Below are 21,150 nucleotides of genomic sequence, written 5' to 3'. Positions count from 1 at the left end.
TTCGGCAGAAAAGCCTTCAGGGCTAGCCTGACGGCCCTCAGCTCCAACAGATTGATATGGAGTCTGGACTCCGACGGAGACCAATGACCACTGACTGTCAACTCGTTGGCATGAGCTCCCCATCCCGTGAGGGATGCGTCCGTCACGATCGTCACTTCCGGCCAGGACAGCCAAAATGGAGCCCCCCTCATCAGTTTGCCTTCGTCGGCCCACCACAGAAGTTCCTGGGCGACCGAAGACGGCACCTGAACAAGGTCCGACATCCTGCCGGAGGACTGAGACCACTGGAGCTTGAGTGCCCATTGCAAAGATCTCATCCGCAACCTGGCCTCTGGCACCAGAAGAATGCAGGATGCCATGAGGCCGAGCAGTCTCAAGAACTCGAACGCTGGGAGAGTCTAGGCAAGTTGAAACTTGTGCACCATCTGCTGAATGTGATGAGCCCTCACCTGGGGAGGAAAACACTGCCCCAGGGACGTGTAGAGCACTGCTCCGATGTACTGGAGCCTCTGAGCTGGTGTCAAATCGGACTTCTTTAAGCTGAGGGAGAAGCCCAGCTTGTGGAGGGATTGGCAGGTGACTGTCATGATGCCTACCCCCGGGAAACCAGACCAGGTCCAGCAACCCGGGAAGCAGGCATCAAGTTATTTTGAGCCAGCCCAAAAACCCCTGCTAGGGGCTGTTTGGGTGCGGTCCTGGCGGCTATGGCGCCAGGCTTATATGGAGAGTCAGTCCTGGCGCCATAGGCACCAGGCTCATAGAGAAGAACTTACCTGATGCAGACCATTCTGCAAGCTTACCTGATGCAGACCATGCTGCAGAGCTCCAAGCCAAATGAGGCTTGGAAGGGACTATTTTACCTAGGGACTATTTTTTACTCGGGTGGGGCTGGGGAGGAATACTTACCTGGGACTACTTTGGAGGCTATTTAAACCACGCCCGAAGAGCAGCACATGCTTCGCGTTATTCTGCATCCAGCAGCGTTAACGCTCACCGTGTCTGCAAGCCTGCATCCAGTCTTCTGCCACGCCCGCCTCGAGTCTGCAGCTCCTAGAAAAAGGGAGGAACAGAAGGAGAAGAGGTTAGAATAAGAGCAAAACCTTCGATGCTTACCTGAATTCCGGATCCACCGCGCCTTCGAGCTGGAAGAAAGAAGCATTTAAGCGCGCTGCCTCGCCTGCTGCAGCGCCGCGTTGAACTCACCGGCCTTCGCAGCATCCTCACGATCCACCGCATCCTTCTGCACGTTCCCGCCGCACTCTGGCACCTAAGGGGAACACAAGAACAGCAAAGGTGAGCCAAGGGAATAAACAGAGGCAATAGTAACTACCCCCATAGACTTACCTGATTACCGCCGGGGGTACTATTCCTCTTCACGGGTCGGCGCAGTCTCAATTGCATCCTCGCCGTACCCCTGCCCCTAAGGGTAACAAAAGGACAACAAGGTGAGAGGAAGGGACAAACAAGGGGAACTCTTCTCACCACAATAGACTTACCTAATTTTACCGCCGGAGGCATTATTCCCCGAACTTCATATTTTCTCTCCACACCTGAAGAAGGGAGCAAGCCACAGGTTACATTCTGGCCTTATTTTATTGAACTGTGTAGGATAAGCCAAATCCTTACCTGAACTTCGTCAGCTACCATGAGGAACTCTTCGCTGGGGTCAAGCTGCAAACTGCAAGGAATCGGACAAGAGTGAAAGTCAGACATGTGAACTCTTACGAACTACATACTTTTCGGAGTCAATATTGTTCTGGAACTCACCAATTCCTTCGAGCCAGTGAAGCAACCGGTTATCAACGCGCCCCTGCGCTCAATGCAGGATGGAGAGCTCATCTTTTCAAACCATCAGGTGAGACTATAAGAGGGGACATCAAAGGTGATCTGTGGGAAGAACAGCGGGGATGGGGGGATTTACGCTCGACCCCACGGGTGGTTAATTTCCTTTCTCCATTTACAGAAGAATATTCCTACGGGCCAAGCAAACGAAGCTAGGTGGGCCAGTCCAGTCCGTCATCTCGGCCCTACGCGTCACATTGATGGAGACCGCAGGTGTCCAGTTCAGATCAACGCCTCTGTGGGAGCCAGGTGAGCGTAACAGTGACTGACAGATGATCCAGGACTTGCTCGGGAGAGCGCGCCCTGATCAACCAATCGTCCAGGTAGGGGTAGACGTGAATCCCCCTTTCCTGAGGTGCGCTGCCACCACTACCATGACCTTGGTGAAGATCCTCGGGGCGGAGGTCAATCCGAACGGCAGGACCCGAAACTGAAAGTGCGAGTCGCCAACCGCGAACCTCAGGTACTTCTTGTGCTTTGGATGGATCGGCACATGAAAATAAGCGTCCTTGAGGTCGAGAGACACCAACCAGTCCTGAAGTTGAAGGGCCTGGAGGACTTGAGAGAGAGTAACCATCTTGAACTTGTCCTTCCTGAGGAGTTTGTTCAAACCGCGCAAGTCCATGATGGGTCTCAATCCCCAGTCTTTCTTGGAAATCAAAAAATAAGGGGAATACCATCCCTTGTTCCTCTCCGCTACAGGCACCAGTTCTATGGCGCCTTTCTCCAGCAGGGATTGAATTTCCTGCGCAAGGAGCATATCCGGACTCTTCAAAGAGAGATTCCCCGGTGGATTGTCTTGAGGCCTCTGCCGGAAAGGAAGACAGTAGCCGTGGGTTATGATCTCCAGAACCCATACATCTGAAGTTATGGTGTGCCACTCTGCAAGATGCTGCGCCAGCCTTCCCCCAACCGGCGAACCATGGGACATGGCCTCATGACTGAGCTGAAGCGGCTGCGGCATTGACTGAGGGCAAAGAGGCAACAGCCCGAGCGGCCTTGGCACCTCGAGTACCTTGTTTTCCACCTCTGGCACTCCTACGGTGGCCCCTTTGACTGGCAGCTCCTTTCGCTTTACCAAAGGATGAGTAATAACGAAAGGAACCGCCCCTCCATTGCTGTCCCCTAGGACGAAAAGGTGGAGGTTGTCGAACTGCAGCGCCCAACGACTTTGCTGCAGCTTTTGAGGTCTGCAACCTCTCATGGCTCTCGTCAGCCTTGCTGCCAAAAAGATGTTCCCCGTCAAAGGGCATGTTGAGGAGCCGGGAGTGCACATCAGGAGCAAACCCCGACATCCGCAACTACGCAAACCTGCGTATCACGGTGCTCGCTGCCATGGACCGGCTGACGCAATCTTCCATGTCCAAACCCGACTGAACGGCCTCACACATGGCATCCTTGCCATCCTGAACCATGGCAAGGAAACCATCCCGTTCGTCCCCTTCGGGAATATGTTCACCCGCCGAGGAAACACAGTTCCACAGAGTGTGCGTGAAACATATCCCCTGCAGAAAACACTTTCTTCGCCCAGCCGTCAAAACGCTTGTCGTCCCTATCAGGAGGGATGGTAGGGTACGACGCCTGCTTTGCTGGGGCCATAGCCACCTGCACCACCAAACTCTCCGGAGTAGGGTGCTTGGACAAGTAGCAGGGGTCACTACTGGCTGGGCGGTATTTTTGCGGCAAAGACTTGCCCACTGCCGGGAGACTCTCCGGAGCAGTCCAAGCCGCCGCCAGCCTCCTCCGTAGAGCCATATGAAACGGCAGTACCGTGTCAGTTGGTGGACCAATGTCGAGGATATCCGTAAGGTCATCCTGAACAAACTCCCCCAGGGGAGCAGACCATCCTAAGTACTCAGTGATCCTTGACATAAGGCGCCGGTACGAAGAATTGGCATGAGTGCCAGGCTCAGGCCTACAAAACTCCACCTCCGGAGAGGTGTCCAGCCCACTAGCATCATGCAGGGACTAGCATCTGGCCCGAGAGAATCTCGTCTGGCACCGTGTCAGGCACCATGCCATCATCAGAGCCCTCATCCCTCATCCACCTCTGAAATAAACTCCAGATGGCGGTAAGAAGGCACAGAACTTGAACCAAAGCCATGCTTGACCATGGCCAGAGCCTTTCTAGGGGGTTCCACCGAGCCTCGGGGTACTCCCATCGACACAGCCTCGAAAGGCATTGAGTGAATCGGCGCCTTCACATCCTGGGCGCAGACGGCGTCAATGACTTCCTCGGAGGTGGAGCCTCGAGAGAGTCTGTTGACGACCTCGGCGCCACAGGCGTCGATGTCTTCTTCGAAGACTTCAGAGATTCATGCGGTCTCGAGCGCGTCGAGGACCGGGACCTGGAACGGGCATGACGAGAACGATTCCCCTTGTCCGAGCGGGACCTCTCCCCCGAATCGTGTCGACCACCCGAGCCTGAAGGCGTAAGAGTGGCGTCTCTCGACCGATCACGACCGACCCCACTCGGAGGCGCGGACGGACCGGTGCCCTGCGATTCGAGAATCGCTAACATTTTCTTCCCGAAGGAAGCCCATTCCTCCGGTGTCGCATGCTTGGTGTGATAAGCGACCCACCGACGGGCGGAGTCCTCGGATGAGGACGGGGAAGGCGACCGATGCCGGCGCTTCCGGGAATGCCTCGAAGAGGCAGAAGAGTGGCGGGACCGACTCCCAGAGCGAGACCCACTGCACTTCCGACGACGACGCGGAGAGTCGCCCCTCGAATCGTCCGTCGAAAGCCCCGCAGACCTCGACTTGCGGGGCTTGGACACCTTACCTACCGACAACTTCTTCTTGCGCTCCCGCAAGGCTTTGGACGTGAGCGACTGGCAGTCGACACAGTCATCCGTGTCATGGGCCTCCTCGAGGCACCAGAGGCAGGCGTCGTGCGAGTCCATCACCGACATCTTGTACCAGCAGTCCCCGCACTTCTTAAAGCCCGGACGCGGTGTGGAAGACGAGGTAGACATCTTCACGAAGAAATACTTTGCAAACACCAAACAGGTTAGAAGAACCGAGAAACAACAGAAACTCCAAAGAGTCGAGGCACGCCGAGATTCCCGAAGCGAACACGTTGACGGAAAAAACGGAACTGAGGCTATGGGCGTTGTGAGTCCTACTTATAATATCCAGTGACGTCGGCTGTCGGAGGAGGTCCTCGAGGGCGGCGTACCGACGTCATCGACGCAGGAGGCGAAAGATTTTCCGAAGCAGCACAGCTGTGGTGATTACTGTCATAGATCTGGAATACGTCAGAGGACCCAATCCCCTCGAAATTAGCATACTGGCGTGGCATGGCAATCCAAGTTGTGGGACGTGGTGGTGCAGAAGGTGGGTGAGCAGCGAGGGTGGATACTTAGTTGAAGAGAGCAGTTTTTAGGTTTTTTCGGAAGGCATGGAGAGATGTTTCGGCTCTGAAGTCGGTGGGGAGTGTGTTCCATAGTTTGGGGGCAAGATGTGGGAAGCCTATTCCTCCTGCCTTAGCCTTGTTAATTCGGGGCACTGTAAGTTGGCTGTAGTACCCATGTCTAATGGGCCTTGTTAATAGTGTTCTGGAAAGTGTGTCCCATAGGTATGAGGGTGCAGAAAGATTTATGCATTTGTGGGTGGTGGAGAGAATTTTAAAATTGATACGGTCGTTGACTGGGAGCCAGTGGGCTGATTTTCTTGCTTGTGTAATGTGTTCTCTTTTGGGTATACTGAGAGCTGCTCTAAGAGCGTTGTTTTGGGTGGTTTGGAGTCTGGCTAGGTTTTTTTTTTTAGATGTGCCAGCTACGAGGGCATTGCAGTAGTCCAATTTGGCTCCTACGGTGGCTCTGCAATAGGGAGGCAGTCGTCTTTGGTTAGAAAAGGCTTTATCGCATTGATCAGTTTGGTGCTCAATGCGGAGGCCGAGACTATGGCGCTAACTTGTTTGTCCATGGATAGTGTACCATCTATGTGGACTCTGAGCGTTTTGACCGAGGAGAGAACTGGGATGACAACTGTCGATACGGAAGTTCAGATATGTATCACCTACTTTGGCTAACGTAGCCTTTTGACCAAGAAGAACAAGTTACTTCTTACCTGGTAACGTTCTTTCGATGGGATGTTCCTCCGACGTATTCCTTATCTTGATAGATCATCTCCAGCTTGCTGGCCTTGGAATTATTTTTTCAGTAGAGGGCGCTGCGCGTCAACGTCCCTCGAGCCGATGTCCCTCGACAGCCTCCGTATCGGTGCCGATGTCATCATGCGTATAAATAGACTCGAGCAGCGTCCGTTGCTCAGTTCCGTTTTGACATTTAACAGTTGCTTTACATTAATTGGTTATTGACCCTGAAGGAGCGTAAACTGTAACCCTCCACTCACCCTCCTAGCAGGTGTCAATGCCACTAATAAGACGGTTTTAAGGGTGAGAAATCTTAGCGAACAAGAGTGGAGTGGTTCAAAAGGAGTACCCATCATAAATTGAAGACAAAGGTCTGAAATTATCAGACCTTGGAAATGGCTTAAATCCCATTTCCAGAGCAGAAGGGGCCAAATTTGTCATAATTGGTTGAGAAAGCACGCGGACGTTAAAGGCTTCGAAAAAGACGAAAAAGGCTTCGAGAAGATCGGAAGAGGCCTCGAAGAGCTTGAGAGGATCGGAATCCTACTCGATGTTGTCGATGACATTCTCGAAGTCGTGTTAGAGGCCCTGGGTAGGACCACTGGCTGTGAGGTAGTGACGGCCGTGGGTTTGGTTTTTTTTGGCGTCGAAGACCACGTCGATTCGATCGACCTATGCGTCGATGAGCCCTTCGATAATGGCGTCGATGACGCAGATTTATTCGTCGAAGGGACTTTCGACGATGGCATCGATGGTACAGTGCCTTTGCTCGAGGGTTTGTGACGCTCTGAAGTAGTTTATTTTTCGCCGGGTGCAACGACTAGCGGCGTTTCGATTTTTCGGATCTTTCACCCAGGGTATCACCCTCAGCTGTCTTTGAGGGGGTCAAGGCCGCTTTCTCGAAGACGCCAAGCATCCTTTTACAGAATTCGTCCCACTCGGCCTGAGAGCTGTGTTTTGTGGGGCAGGTGACTCTTTCCGGGGAAACAGAAGACGAGGAAGGGGATCTTCGACATCTCTTACTCGAATGCTTGGATCTCGAAGAGTGGTGGGAACTGCTTCGAGACCTAGAACGAGAATTTTTCCTGTGTCGGCGAGGAGACGAATGTCTCGACTCTGCCGAGGAAACTTTTGAAGGGGTTTTAACTGTCTTACCTCTCTCAAGCTTCCCCTTACGCTCCTTCAAGGCTTTCGCCGTCATGGACATGCAGTCCTCGCACGCCGAACATTGGTGCTCCGATCCCAGGCCCCACAAACAGATCCTGTGAGGATCTGCCAATGACATTTTCTTTCCACAGTCTCGACATTTTTTGAAGCCGTACCGTGGAGTCGTCGGTTCGGATGAGGAAGCCATCGAGTAAGAGTTGGTATTCTCGAGGAATAATGAAGAATATATCTGACTAACAAACTGAGCAACGCGATTCCGAGGCCCACGAAGCGCGGAAAAACGGAACTGAGCAACGGACGCTGCGCGAGTCTATTTATACGCATAATGACGTCGGCGCTGATACGGAGGCTGTCAAAGGACATCGGCTCGAGGGACGTCGACGCGCAGCGCCCTCTACTGAAAAAACATTTCTGAGGCCAGCAAGCTGGAGATGATCTATCAAGATAAGGAATACTTCGGAGGACAATCCCTTCGAATGAGGATTTCAGTTTTATCTCCATTGAGGCAAAGCCCATTCGTGGCCATACAGGCTTGGATAGTAGAGTAGATTTGCTGAAGGGTTGCAGCGTCTTGGTGATAAATCCCTGTGAGCGGAAGGAGCACCTGGGTATTATCAGCATAGTTTGTATATGTGATCCTAAGTGCATCCAGTTTATCAAAGAGGGGCTTTGTAAATAGATTGTACAGAGTGGGGGCTGTACAAGAGCCCTGGGGGACACCACAGTGGATGATGGTAGGTTCTACGTTGGCTATGTTGGAGAACACTTTCATAGCTCTGCCTTCTAAGAAGGAAGTGACCCATGTTGCTGCGTGATTAGTGTAGTGCGCAGCATGCGTGAGATGCTTGGTGAAGGTGTTGTGATCCACCAGATCAAATGCTGCTGAGAGGTCAATGAGCAGGAGAAGGGCAGGCTTGCCCTTGTCTAGGATATTAATGATTTTGTTTTTTAAATCTAATAGGCGGTTTCAGTTCTGTGTCCTTTGCGGAACCTCGACTGTCTCTTACCTAAGATAGAGTTAGTTTCGAGGTACAGTTGGATTTGTCCGTGAGCGGCCTTGTCAAGTATTTTGAGGAGAAACGGGACGGTAGAGGGGTCTAAGGTTGGCTTTTTTAGGAGGGGGCGCACCTAGGCCTCCTTAAGGCTGTCTGGGACTCTGCCAGTTTTGAATGAGGTGTTGATGAAGGCGGTAAAGAGAGGCACGAGTTGCTCAGCGCATTCTTTGATGATTTTAGGTGGGCAGCTGTTGCCCTTGCATTGTGAGGGTTTGAGATGTTTGAGGATGTCTTTTACATCTACTTCAGTGATTTCAGTAAAAGAGAATTTGGGAAGGTTGCTCTTTATGGGTGTGGGCCGGTTCTGCTTCTGATCAGTCTGTTTAGGGAAGGCTTTGTAGTGGTCTGAAATTTTGTGTCGGAGATCTACTTTTTTTAGCATAGCGGATTGCATGCTGTTGCACCAAGCCTCATCTTTAACGATCTCGTCAGTGCATATGGGAGGTACTGTTAGTTCTTTAAAGATAGCAAAGAGTTCTTTCGTTTGGGAGTTAGCAGAGGTGATCCAGTTGTTGTAGGCATCTGATTTAGCATTGAATATGGAGTCTTTGTATTTCTTGGAGATGGCAAGGAAGTTAGCTTTGGTGACGTCACATGAGTTGGTCTGCCATTTTTTTTGCGCCTGGCGTTTAGAGTTGCGCATGTTTTGGAGCTCTTCGGTGAACCAGGGGTTTGAGTGGAAGGATTTTTTTCTCTTTTTTACTTTGTAATGGAGCGACAGTGTTGATGGCATTGGTGAGTGTATTCTTGAATAATTCTGCTAGGATGTTGGGGTCTAATGAGAATGGCGGTGCTAGGCATGGAAGGTTAAGACAAGCACTGACATTCTCAGCAGTGAGTTTTTTTGCGCTTCTAGCTAAGGTGGCAGGAGCTGGTATAGTAGATTTAGTACAAGGTGTGGAGGGGATGGTGAAATGTAGGCAGTTGTGATCTGTCCAAGGGAGGCAGATATTAGATACAAGGGCGGTATCGCAGTTATGGTCTATGATCCAATCAAGGATACGACCTTTCGAGTGAGTGGGCGAGGTGACTTTCTGTGTGAATCCCAGGTCGGTTAAGTCTTTGGTGAGGGAGGAGGCCGTTTTGTCGTTTGAGTGGTTGAAGCCTAAATTGAGGTCGCCTAGGACTAGTGTCCTAGTGGATTGTTTGATATTTTTCCCTAGGTGGTGGGTGACTTGACCCTGGAAGTCCATATTGGCTCCTGGTGGACGGTAGATGACATGGATATTTATGGTGTTTTTTTGGAGAGAGAGCTAGTTTGGCTGATAGGATGTCTACATTTACTTCTCTTTGGTGGGGTATCAACCTTAAAGAGATGTCTTCTTTGAAGATTAGCGCTACTCCCCCTCCTGTTTTGTCAGGCCTAGCCTGTCTAAGGATAGAGTAGCCTTCAGGAAGTATTAGCGTGATGGCCGGTCGTTTCGTGGTGTTGTAGGCAGGTATTTGGTAAGGTGCTTTAGCGAAAGAGTGTTTACAGATTGTGGTGGTGCAGTGGTATCTGCCGTATGTTCTGTAGGGGGTCCGTGATCCTAGGCGGGAGTTTTTGAGTGCTACAGGCATAGGTACGGTAGCAACATTTAGCGGGTGGGTGCGTGTCCTAAGTCTGTGTTGCCTGACATGAGTTGAGGTTGTGTGCGTGGCTGTAAGCGATGTATGTTGGGTGGGGTAGATCATGGTGTCAGGGTTCTGGCTCCTGGCGTAAATGTGGCCGGTTAGCTCTAGTCCGTTCGAGTTCTGCGTACTTTTGAGAATGGTGAGCGTGGTGCCTAACATGCAGATGAGGAAAGGCACGGTGTACATGCTGATGTAGGAGTAACAATTGTATGCAAGTTCTATATGCAGTATTTAGGCTAATCAACTATTGCTAAGTACATATAACATATAAAGTGAACTTCCCTCCTCTCTTCAAAGAGCTTGAAAGGGACCTGAAATGCTGGTCAGCACAGGAAATCTCCCTGATGGGACGCATTACAGCCTGTAAAATGAACTTCCTCCCCAGACATTGCTATGTGAGTGCTTCTCTACCGTCGCAATCCCTCTCAGCAATACGCAAACTACAAAGGAAAATGCTTCGGTTCATTTGGAGGGGCAGAAAAGCTAGGATCTCGCAGAACACAATGATGGGGGATCCCAAATTCGGCGGGCTTGGAGTCCTCAACTTAAGAAACTACCTAGCGGCAGCACAACTAGCCCAATCTCGCGGCTGGATGCTGACCGACAACCCTCCTAGATGGGTAGAAGTGGAACAGCCACGGCTCCCCCTGCCGCTGCGGTTTCTACCACACATCGAGCCCGCGCATCACCATCAATGGAACAAGTTACTAGCTTCTACCACCCAAACCCTTCATCTGTGGGACTGGGCCTTGAGGTGTAAGGCGGTCCCGAGAGGTCTAGGCCCTTCCGCCCCGGTTTTCCACAACCCAGCATTCTCCCCAGGTACTCACCCCTGAAATTTTAAAAACTGGACTGCGGGAGGCCTGACAACTCTGAGCCAGCTCTTCGCGAGGGGCAAGCCCCGCACTTTCGAACAATGCAAGGAAGCCGTCGACATCCTGGAGACAGACAGATTCTCCTACATTCAGCTCCGACACTGGTGCACCCAGCCCCACACTCGTCAGGCCGCAACACGCACCACATCAGATCTCGAACTTACCCTGCTAGAACCCCTGGCGCGGGGTAGAACATCCACCCTATATAGACTCCTGCAGGTGGATTTTCTTGCCAGGAAAACATCCTATATGGCACAATGGGAAGCCGACTTGGGCAGGCATATAGAAAACCAAGAATGGGTGGATATATGGATGCAAAGTCATACCTCCTCCCCCTGCGTCACGAACAGGGAATGTGCATACAAAATCCTGCTGCGCTGGTACTCCCCTGCGGCTTCACCATATGAACCGGACACTAGACCCTGCTTGCTGGAGAGGCTGCAAACAACCGGGCTCTTTCAACCATATGTGGTGGCTCTGCCCCAAGGTGAGACTTTTCTGGACACCATAGGAAACATTACCAACGTGGCACTTCCACCGGAGCCTGAGTTGGTTCTCCTGGGCGCCCCAAGCCTGGGGATATACCCACGATCCGGCAGAAAAGCCAAATTGATAACCCAGGGCCTCCTTGCAGGGAGAATTGAGGTGACACGAACCTGGAAAACAGCAGAGGGTCCCCTAACGACCCAGTGGTGGGGAAAGATGTGGGACATATTAATTGCAGAGAAGGTGACAGCGGCGGGAGCGGGACTCCTCCACCGATTTTCAGACATATGGGCCCCTTTCTTGGAATATGATATGATGCCTATCGGGCATTAACATTTAAACCCCGACATGCCCAGAGAGTCCTCGGCATAGACAAGGAGCCCCGGGGAGGGACGGAGCCTGGTTCGGGACTGGAGACCTGAACTTGAGGGGAGGTTCTAGGCAGGAAGGGGGTAATTGGGATAGGTATTTGTACAATCTCTGTTACCTTCTGATATGTTTGCCTGTTGTCACCTTGCATTGGTTTCAAATAAACACATTTAAAAAAATAAAAAAAAATGTACATTTTTCGAAGAGGCAATATCCCAAGTGGGCAGAGGCACAATTTGGGGCTGCACACTGTGGTGCAGTCACTGTCCTCCACCAAGCATTTCTACTCTGGCACCACAGACCCTGAAGAAAGTGGTTGCACTCATACACACCACTGAAACCGGTCGGCCAATTTCCTTTGAGAAGTTTCCCCAATAATACAGGGATCCCCAAATCAGTACTTATGTACTCAAGAACCTAGATGCACCTCTTGGAATTCTGATCTGTCTTTTTAATTGATTTTAAGTCATTTTGAGTTTTTAAAAAATCAAGCTAATTAAAGTAACCAGACCTCCTGCTTCATGTCTATCACTCTTGGGCACAATGCGAAGTGTCCCGATAGTGTTTTTAGTTTTATCTGGGTTTTCTTTGATTTTTCTCTTTTTGTTACCTCTAGTAGTGGTAGGGCAAGCCTCTTACTGTCCCGCACCCTAGATAGGCGGCACATCACTGTTATCTAAGGACAGGCCACAACATGAGGGCATGGTTGGAGGGCAACTTAGGTTGTACAAAATGACCTTTTGCACCCTAGGGGCTTTTGCTTTCGGTTCACCTCTCCCTGTGATATATATTTCTGCTTAATGCAGTGTTTTCCTAGAAAATCCACAAAGGAAGCCACCTGATCCATAGTGCATTTAAAACCCTCCTTGGTCCAGGACCCTGTAACTGGGGTCTCTTTGAGTGGAAATACTTTTCAACTGGATTACTAGTGTAGGATATCCCATGCAAAGCCTGTGATAATGGGGAGGTGACCCTGTTTTAATGTGAGCATTGAGAAATATTTCCGCCTGTTTCAGCGTTTGTGTGGGTGTAGACGGCCGTTTGCGAGTTTGTTTCAGAACAGGCATCTGAGAAGACTTGCTCGCAGTAGTAACTGCACCCGGCGACTGTTTTGATTTTGAGACGAGCGCCAAAGGCAGTGGAACAGATGTTAATGTTAAAGGATAATTGTACCGCACACCATCACCACCGGAGTGGTCCCCTGGCGCTCTGGCGGCTCTGAAAAAAAATGGAGGTGGGAGGTGAGTTAGTGGGAATAAGCTGGAAAAGTGCTAGAGAGCAGTGATGTGTTTTTGGCAGCCGCAGCCCTATGGGTCCATTGGTTGTGCTTGGGGTGTTTTACGGTCGGTAGTCGTTGTGTGCTGTTGTGCGAGTCTATGTGTGGTTTGTTTTGTTGTTGCAGTGTAGTGAAGTTTGTGCGGATTGTTGTGTAGTAGGCTTTTGGTTGTGTTTGGTTAGAGTTTGAGAGGTCTATGCGGAGGGGTGAAATTGTTAGTGGAATGGTTAGTTGGCATTGCTGTCCGGAAGCGAGGTACTGAATTTCCGTATTCTCTCCAGGTGGGGTGCAGGGCATCTCTGCGTCTCTGTCTAGAACTGGGCCATCCGATAATCATTCCCTTTCACACAGGCATCCGCTCACATTCATAACCTTACCCAAGTTCGGCCTCAGCCATCTACTTGACACCTGTCTGTATGTGGGGTAGGCAGGCGTTTGTGCGTCCCTTCCAGACTGGCCGAGGGAGCATTCCCAATCCAGTCGGTGCACAGCAATGGCTAGTAAAGGGTGCAGAGGACTTCTTATGTGCCGGTCCAGCTGTCATGACAGTGGTTTCGGGTACCGCAGATCCACTTTTCATTGTCTTCGCCAAACCATAACTGTGGACACTAGTGTGTTTAGGATGTTTGTGTGTGTCCCGGGCTTGTGCTTAAGTGTGCTCTGTTCGCCGGGGTTGTCGCCACAACAGTGCATGACGCCTGCCCTTCGGAGCTGGGTACGAGCACGCTGAAGACCTCTGGCTCATGCATCATGTCTCTGGTGTCACAGAAGGCACTGATGCTGTCTTGTTCTACATCCGACTCCACCGTGCCAGCGGGGTAGTCTGACAAGGCCTTAGCCTGCATGACGTAGGCCGCCCAACGTTTCGATCGCCAATCGTTTAGAGTCTTTGGATGAAAAGAGTTTGCAAGCCTCACACCACGTCTCCTGGTAGTCTCGAGGGAGACCATGATAACACACGTTGTGAGTATCTTTCCACAGAAACTTGCATTTACAGGATTTAAATGGAGTTTCTTCTGCGGTAATGTCGAAAGACAGTCAAGACAGGGAGTAAAATATGAAAATGCAAATAGAGACATTCTCTAAATGTGAGACTAGTATGTAATCCCCCCCCCACTCTCCCTACTGTGTAGGCCAAAGCAGATGTAGGCTGAAACCTGGTGAATGATCAAAGTAGAGCCGTTGAGAAGTAGATCGTCCTCACGGCTATTGCCTCGTCAAAAACTGCTATTCTTGTAGCGTGTCGATAAAGAGCGTCGAACAGCAGCAGCAATAATGATCAATGTCAATATTACCAATATCAAGTTAGTTGCTATACCTACGAACTCTACGTAATGCAGTGAGCTTCGATGGCAGAAAGAAACAATCTGAAGACCTTGACGCGTGAAGGACCATGGGTACAGTGCATGTCACACTAGGGATATTATAACGACTCGCCCTGTCGACGTCCCTTTTCAAATTTCAAAAACAAGTCATGCAATACTCTGCACTACCCACTAGATGTCAGCCTTTGCAAAGCATGTGATCCTAAGCCGATACACAAGCCTCAGAAGAAAGAAAATATATATATATATATGTATATATATATATGTATAAAAATCTATTTCCAGCTCGTACATGCCATTAATTGTTAGGTCTGCCCTTTGCAATTACACTTATGTAACCAATTAATAGAGAATTCTACTCACCCCATTTCTATCAGCATCCCATACAAGATCTTTAAAGGTAAGCTGTGATGGAGTGAGCTCAGGCTGAATCCAATGACTTGCTCGTACATTTTTTTCTGTAAGTATAATATAGATATTTTCAGGCTTTCATCGTTATGCTAAAATGCATTTTCTTTTTCAAATTAAATTTTATTGATTTTCAAAAGGAATGTTTCATTGTTCAATATATACATCTTATTGGAACTTAACATGAAATACAAAAATGATTGATACCATAACACCTGGTGACAGCCACGTGAGAAGACATCTTTCATTAACGCTAATATCCCCATTTATAGCACCATATCCCTCCTCCCACCCCTTCCCTTATAACTGTAAGCAGCATTCAATTGTCTTAACGTCTGCCGACAGAATATTCAGGCCTAACCATTGAATTGAACAGTGGTACATCACTACCCTTTGCGGGCATTGCCAGCAGGTCATCAAAATTGACTACTACACTTCCACATAACACACACGCATTTCTTCATGTGATATACTTGGCTTGGAATTCAGACCATTCATTATCGATGGAGGTACGGTCTCCATGGAGGGCAGCAGTCAGTTTATCCATTCTAAATATATTTCGGGAGACATTGATCTATTCAGCTTTTGTAGGTAAGCTTGGCCTGTTCCAGACTGTTGTGAGACAAGTCCTTGCGGCCAGCAGGACTGTTTCTTCTATCTCAACCAGACCAAATAGGATAATAAGCGGCTGTTTTTCCCTCTCCTCCCCATCCAGCTCTTTAAACAAGCTGAGCACTTCATTCCAGTATGCTTGGACCGCTCTACAATCCCACCACATATGCCAGTAGTCTGCCTTCTGGCCGCAAAACCGCTAGCAATATGGGCTTACATCTTGGTACATCCTGGCCAGTTTGAGCGGGTCATACTGCCATCTACACAAGAGTTTCACACTGTGCAATTTGTACTGACAGGAAATAGAAGTTTTCGAAGCCCTCCTACATATTTGAAGCCATATCTTCTGGGAGAGATGCCTTCTCAGGTGAAATGCATTTTAAGTGGTTTATAAAGCTAACATTTGACAAAACAGGCTAACGTCATAAACTAATAACTAAATAACCCCATTCTAGAATATATCACAATCCATTATCTTATCAACTTCTATTAAGACAACACATTACAAAACTAGATAGCATTTGTTCACACCTATCAAGTGATTCATTATCCTGATGATGAATAACACCAGGACCTCCAATTTACTGGCTTACTTTGATTATCCCAAAATCCACTGAAATAAGTTAGTAGTTACTGCAAAGTGCTCCAGATCACAATTTGTGGGATGTGTCAAAATATATGAACGGTTACTTACCTATATCAAAAGTGCTCCTTCAATACCTTACCGTACTCCAAATGTTCCATGCAGTCACAAAAGAATACTTTCCCAATTTTTAAATCGCAGTTGTTTGTCCCAATTAATTAGATATAGAGGTTTTACAAAGGCAGCTATTTCACTAGTAAAAGGAGCATATATCCTTCAGGGAAAGCCTTTTAGTGAATCATTTTGGATCCACTAGTGAATTAGGTGCAGCAGAAAGCAAACACATGCAAGACTGCATCCACGGTACACTCTGTGGGATTTTCAAAATCTTTCACAAGTGGTCGCAAAAACGGCATTAGAATCAATCCAGCCGCTGGGTTCCCATACCATTTTCTGTCCCAGGAGGAAAACAGACATTCATTACTGCCCTGAACGCATGCGCTCACAACAATGGTCAATAATGGCAACTGTCATTGTTATGTGGATTTTTACACCCTGCCCCGGCGGAGGGCGAGCCATACTATTTTAGTGAACAGGGAAAAGACATTTATGTATAGCAAAACTCAATCATGGTAGATGGCTGAGCAGCAAGGCTTAGACCACAGGGCATGTGTGGTCTAGTGGTACAATGAGACACACGAAGAACACTCAAACAAATCGAATTAGACATTAAGTCTAAAAATACACTATTTGTTAGGCCTGAACACACTAAGCAATGCAAATCACAGGTAAGTAATAAATCAATCAATACTATAAACATATATACATTTGCCGTTGATGATCTCCTAGAGATGACCCACAATTTACTTTTAAGACAGAAGTGATTCAAATATGAAACATGGAAAACTGTGTAGCAAAGCAAGTGAAAAAACATGTAAGTAATGCAAAAGCAATTGATAATCAAGAATATCAAAGGGGGGTCTGTTGCCAGAACTTAACCAGACGAGGGAGCAATAGGGTGAGGACCCTATGGCGGGGATTGAAGGTATACAATCTTGTCCCCCTTAGATCAATTCAACTAGAAACCTCTCCTAGGGTTCCTACATTCACTGGGTCAACTTGCTTTGATTGTTGGTTCTATTGCAGGAAGTTCAGGAGCAGTGGGTACAGTGGTAGTTTTCAGATTCAGGTTTGAGTTGGACTAGGTGGCAGTTCTGAACTCTAAAGAGGCGGTTTCTGTTGCTTTACATCAGCACGACCCAGGCACCCCAAGATTCAGACCACTGTGGGTCCCACAATAACAGGAGACCACCAGGACACAATGGAGGCGGGCAGTAATGACGAACACCATAGTGGGGGTGACGGCAGGCGACCTGTGACAAAGACAAAGAAACTGCTCAAAAGGGTCCCTCTTCCAGATGGAGAGTTGCATGAATACTGTTCCTAGTTCACAAGATGGCAACCGGAAAAAAGTTCCAAGCTGAAACTCAGAAGAGGGATCAATGCACCCCTAATGCCATAACTGGAGATGGTTAGGCCACATGATTGTTCCGGGATGCTTCCGAAGGCTCAAAGGATCAAAGCACGGATGAGGGTCCACGGGAGATCGATCCAGAGCAACAGAGCTTCGCTGGAGGCAATGCTGTATGTCTTCAATGTTAGTCCTTGGGTCGTCAGCAAGCTTCAGCTCTTCGGAAGGGTCTTCGCTCCAAACTACTACCTCAAGAATGGCTACAACTCCTCCATTTACCTTAAATTCGAGCCACGGTTGCCCCAGCACACCAATAATAAAGATCTGCACCAATCAAACTGGCAAGGGCTGTCTAATCATGGACAGTCCTTTGCTACACATCTATCCAACAGACATAGCCCTTGCCCGAGTATGGATTGGTAATAGATCGTACCAGCCCCCACCTCAGTCTAAATTACTCACACTGCTCTTAGCCTGGGAAACTCACGGCTTTGCCGGAGAAAGCACTTACCATATATGCCATTCCCTGATCTGAGAGGGGGGAGGAAGAAGTCTTAAGGACAAGATTGCCAAAGGACAGCGCGAAAACACGAGGCATGGCCACTTTGAGTAAAAACTATTTAAAATGGCATTATGCGGTAAACTGTCGTTAACGTATAATGAAAGCAACACACATTTTACCAAAAGGAAAAGAAAAAGGGCTCCAAAGTACCCCTACTGCACCGTAATGTAAACTGATGTGCGTAGCATAAAACAGGGAATACTGCAAAGGAGACCATGTCTCCGTGCACTGGAAGCCTTTGGCCGTGACCACTGACCCCAGAACAGATGGGCTAAGCAAGGGCGGTACAGAGGCTTTACTTTCCTTTAGAAGTCTGGACAGGATTGAATCATATCATATAGCAAAACGGTGGGGTGTTCCATTAATGTCAATGGAGTGAAAGCTGGAAAATGAACATACTTTATTCAGCTGCCAAAAGGCATAGGGATTCCAGCCTCAGCCCACTAATAATTAAATGCAGGCAGATGCACTGTGTTTCCCTGCACAGAATGGGAAAAGTCCCAAATAAATGTTCTGCTCCATGCCCCATGCCATGCCATCTGAAGCAACTGGCAATTTTGGTCCGGAGGCCGATAAACTTGCAAAAGCTAGTTCCAGCATGTAATACCACAACCTCGACAGTTACAACTGGAACCCGAATTGACCCCTTGGACGCCACAAAGGATCTGATTGGAGACACCTAACCATTTTTAAAAGGCTTAAGTGGAAAGATTACGCCTTCATTTGTTGAACTGTAGCTGTCCTATCTGGATAAGGCAGGAGCGCATATTTTAATTCCTATGAAATGTTAATAAAGTTGGTCCAGTAGAACAGCAAATTCAGGCCACTGCCCCCCACATGGGAACATTATTTCGATTGAAGTGAGTTGCATGATGAATTATTCCTTATGTATAGAACAAACTTGTGAAGGATTGAAGATTAGCTCTCAATCATGTCTTGCAAGCATTCATGAAACAAGCAGACAAGTGAGCCCCGGAACAGTCTTGAACAAGAACATAGCTTAATTTTTGAAAAGCCTCACTCTACAATAAAAAATATGGACAAGGTAGGCCAATGGCTAGAGCATCTTGACATATTACTTTGTGAACACTTCTTTCTTTTTCATGAACATTACCCCCCATTATTTGTAAATTAGTGGTAAGGATTGGCAATAGGTTTTTAAGTATAGGGCCTTTTATTTTGACAAGACTCCACTAGGCCTGCATTATTATTATTTGATGGTAGTAGCTTGCTCTCATCTATAGATTTAGGTTTAGATAGGCATATATCACACCCTTGTGCAAGTTCAACAAATACCCTTGAAATGTGGTCACTTGTGTCTGTCTTACTGTTCCTTACAGTACCTGGTGGAGATTAAGCTGGAAATCGTTGATCAGTATATGCATCTGGGTTTTATGTTTCATACAAAAAAACTGCTGCAACCTACACATGTGCTAGACTTAGTCTAAAATGTGTAATGTTTGCAGCCCAGATGAGGAAAATGTATTTCCCGTTTTGGACGATTTTCATTATCCAAAGTCTTAACCTATTATATAATGGAGGCCATTTGTCGTATATTATATGAATCAGAGATCGTATTTACTCGAGATGAACAGCTCTGGTGCAAATAGGAGGGGTCCATTTGGAGGCGGACACAAACTTTGCCCAATGGTCTACCCGTGTCTGTTTTAAGATATACGTTGGGCCTGCTGTCATTAGCATCTATCTCTCTCCATGCTCGTAACTTAGGCATTACTTTGACTCCTCTCTCTCTTTCTCCCACCATATCTCTCTCACTTCTCGTGCCTGTCGCTACCACCTCTTTAATATTCGCAAAGTCCACCCCTCTCCCACCTTCCATGCTACCAAACTTTTAATCTCCTCCCTTATCTTCTCTCACCTCTTCTACTGCTATTCCTTATTCTTTGGACTGCCTACTTCTCATCTCGCCCCCCTCAAATCTATCTACCATTCTGCTGTTCGTACCCTCTGTCTCCTTACCTCCTGTGACTCCATCTCTACTTCCCTCTCTTCCCTTGGCTGGCTTCCATTTCACTCTCAACTTAAATTTCACTTTCTTTGCCTTGTCTTCAAATCTCTCCATTGTCTTGCTCCTCTGATCTCTCCTCCCTCCTCTCCCTCCTGTTCCCTTCATTCTGCTGACCATTTCCTTCTCACTGTACCTCCGTCCCCTTGTGCCCCCTCCCGTTTCCGCTCCTTCCAACTCCTAGCCCCCCTGCACTGGTACTCTCTTCCTCTCGCAATCCACTCTACCCCTACCTTCTCCTCATTCCGCACCTCCCTTAAATCTCTCCTTCTCCATTCTCCTCCTTGAAACCCCTTCCCCTTCCTGCCTTCCCTCCCTCCTTTATCTTTCCCCTTGATTATCTCCCTCCCCTCCCCTACCTCCCCACTCTCACCTTTTCCCCTTCCCTCCTCCTCCTCACGCTCCCCCTCCCACACAGTCCTACCCCACTACTCTCCCTTTTCCCTTCAGTTAATTGCTCTTCTTACTGTTTTGTTGACTGATTCATATTGTAATTTGCTTCTACCGTTATATTGTTTATGTTTCATGTATTAAGTTGTTCAATTGTGCAGCGCTTTGGTGTAAAGCGCTATGAACAAATAAATACAAATACAAATTAGTCTCGACTGTGGCATGGCAAATCTTGATGTTGCATAGAAAAGTCATTGAACCACCGCGGTCAAAACTTTGTTTTTTTACTTAAAGTTTGTTATCCGTAGGAGGTCAATTTAAAGTGGTAAACAACTGGTCTTTTAAATGTGAGAAATTGTTAAACACTCTTATTGTGGCCACTCAAGTATTGCTATACAATCCTGTGGCCATCAGAAGAGCTCCATAGGACTGACTGTTTTAACAATAGAGAACAGATTTGCCAACGTCATCTCTTTTATATAGTTGCCTCAGAGGAGAAACCATACAACACAATCCATGATTACCTGAAATAATATCCGTGTCACTAATGAAGAATTCTTTTAATGCGATTTTAGACTAAATCTCCAACACACTTGTAAGCTAATTAGAGCAAAATTTAAAGATCTTATCAGTCACAATGTTTCTGTTAGAACATGGAGGCAAGGGACACATTAAAACATGTAATCATTGGTTGCCACAAGCTCCAGGACTAAATGGATGTGTTTTTTAACTGAATATAATGATATAACGAGAGTTAATTTATGGTCTCGAATATGTGCCAGAAAACAGATATCTTCAATGTTGGCTACTTTAAGATATTTGATAGAAATTTTAGACATAAAAAATGTATAATTTATTGAGGAATTAAGTCTAAAGTTGTGGGGGGACGCTGTTGCGCACAGGAGAAAATGGCAGCTCCCGTGTAAGCTCCGGCAGAGTCCAGGGCCACAAAGACGAAATAGGCATCTGTTTGACTCCAGTTCCACGCGAA

General features: G+C 48.0%; 1 protein-coding gene and 1 long non-coding RNA gene across 2 annotated transcripts in view; one reads left to right on the top strand and one right to left on the bottom strand.

The window, feature by feature from the left end:
• Positions 1–21,150, bottom strand: part of NPHP1 (nephrocystin 1) — a 1,322,209-nt gene that overhangs the window by 612,397 nt on the left and 688,662 nt on the right. The window contains exon 10 of the mRNA XM_069606852.1: positions 14,471–14,565. Coding sequence (XP_069462953.1) covers positions 14,471–14,565 — 95 coding nt within the window. The remainder of the gene's footprint in view (positions 1–14,470; positions 14,566–21,150) is intronic.
• LOC138453731 (uncharacterized) overlaps positions 1–21,150 on the top strand; it is a 60,968-nt gene that overhangs the window by 24,524 nt on the left and 15,294 nt on the right. The window lies entirely within an intron of this gene.

The sequence above is a fragment of the Ambystoma mexicanum genome, chromosome 4p, assembly GCF_040938575.1.
Source record: "Ambystoma mexicanum isolate Mex_15411 chromosome 4p, UKY_AmexF1_1, whole genome shotgun sequence".
NCBI lineage: Eukaryota > Metazoa > Chordata > Amphibia > Caudata > Ambystomatidae > Ambystoma > Ambystoma mexicanum.
The sequence above is the reverse complement of the archived record's forward strand: the minus strand, read 5'-3'. Positions and strand labels throughout refer to the sequence as shown.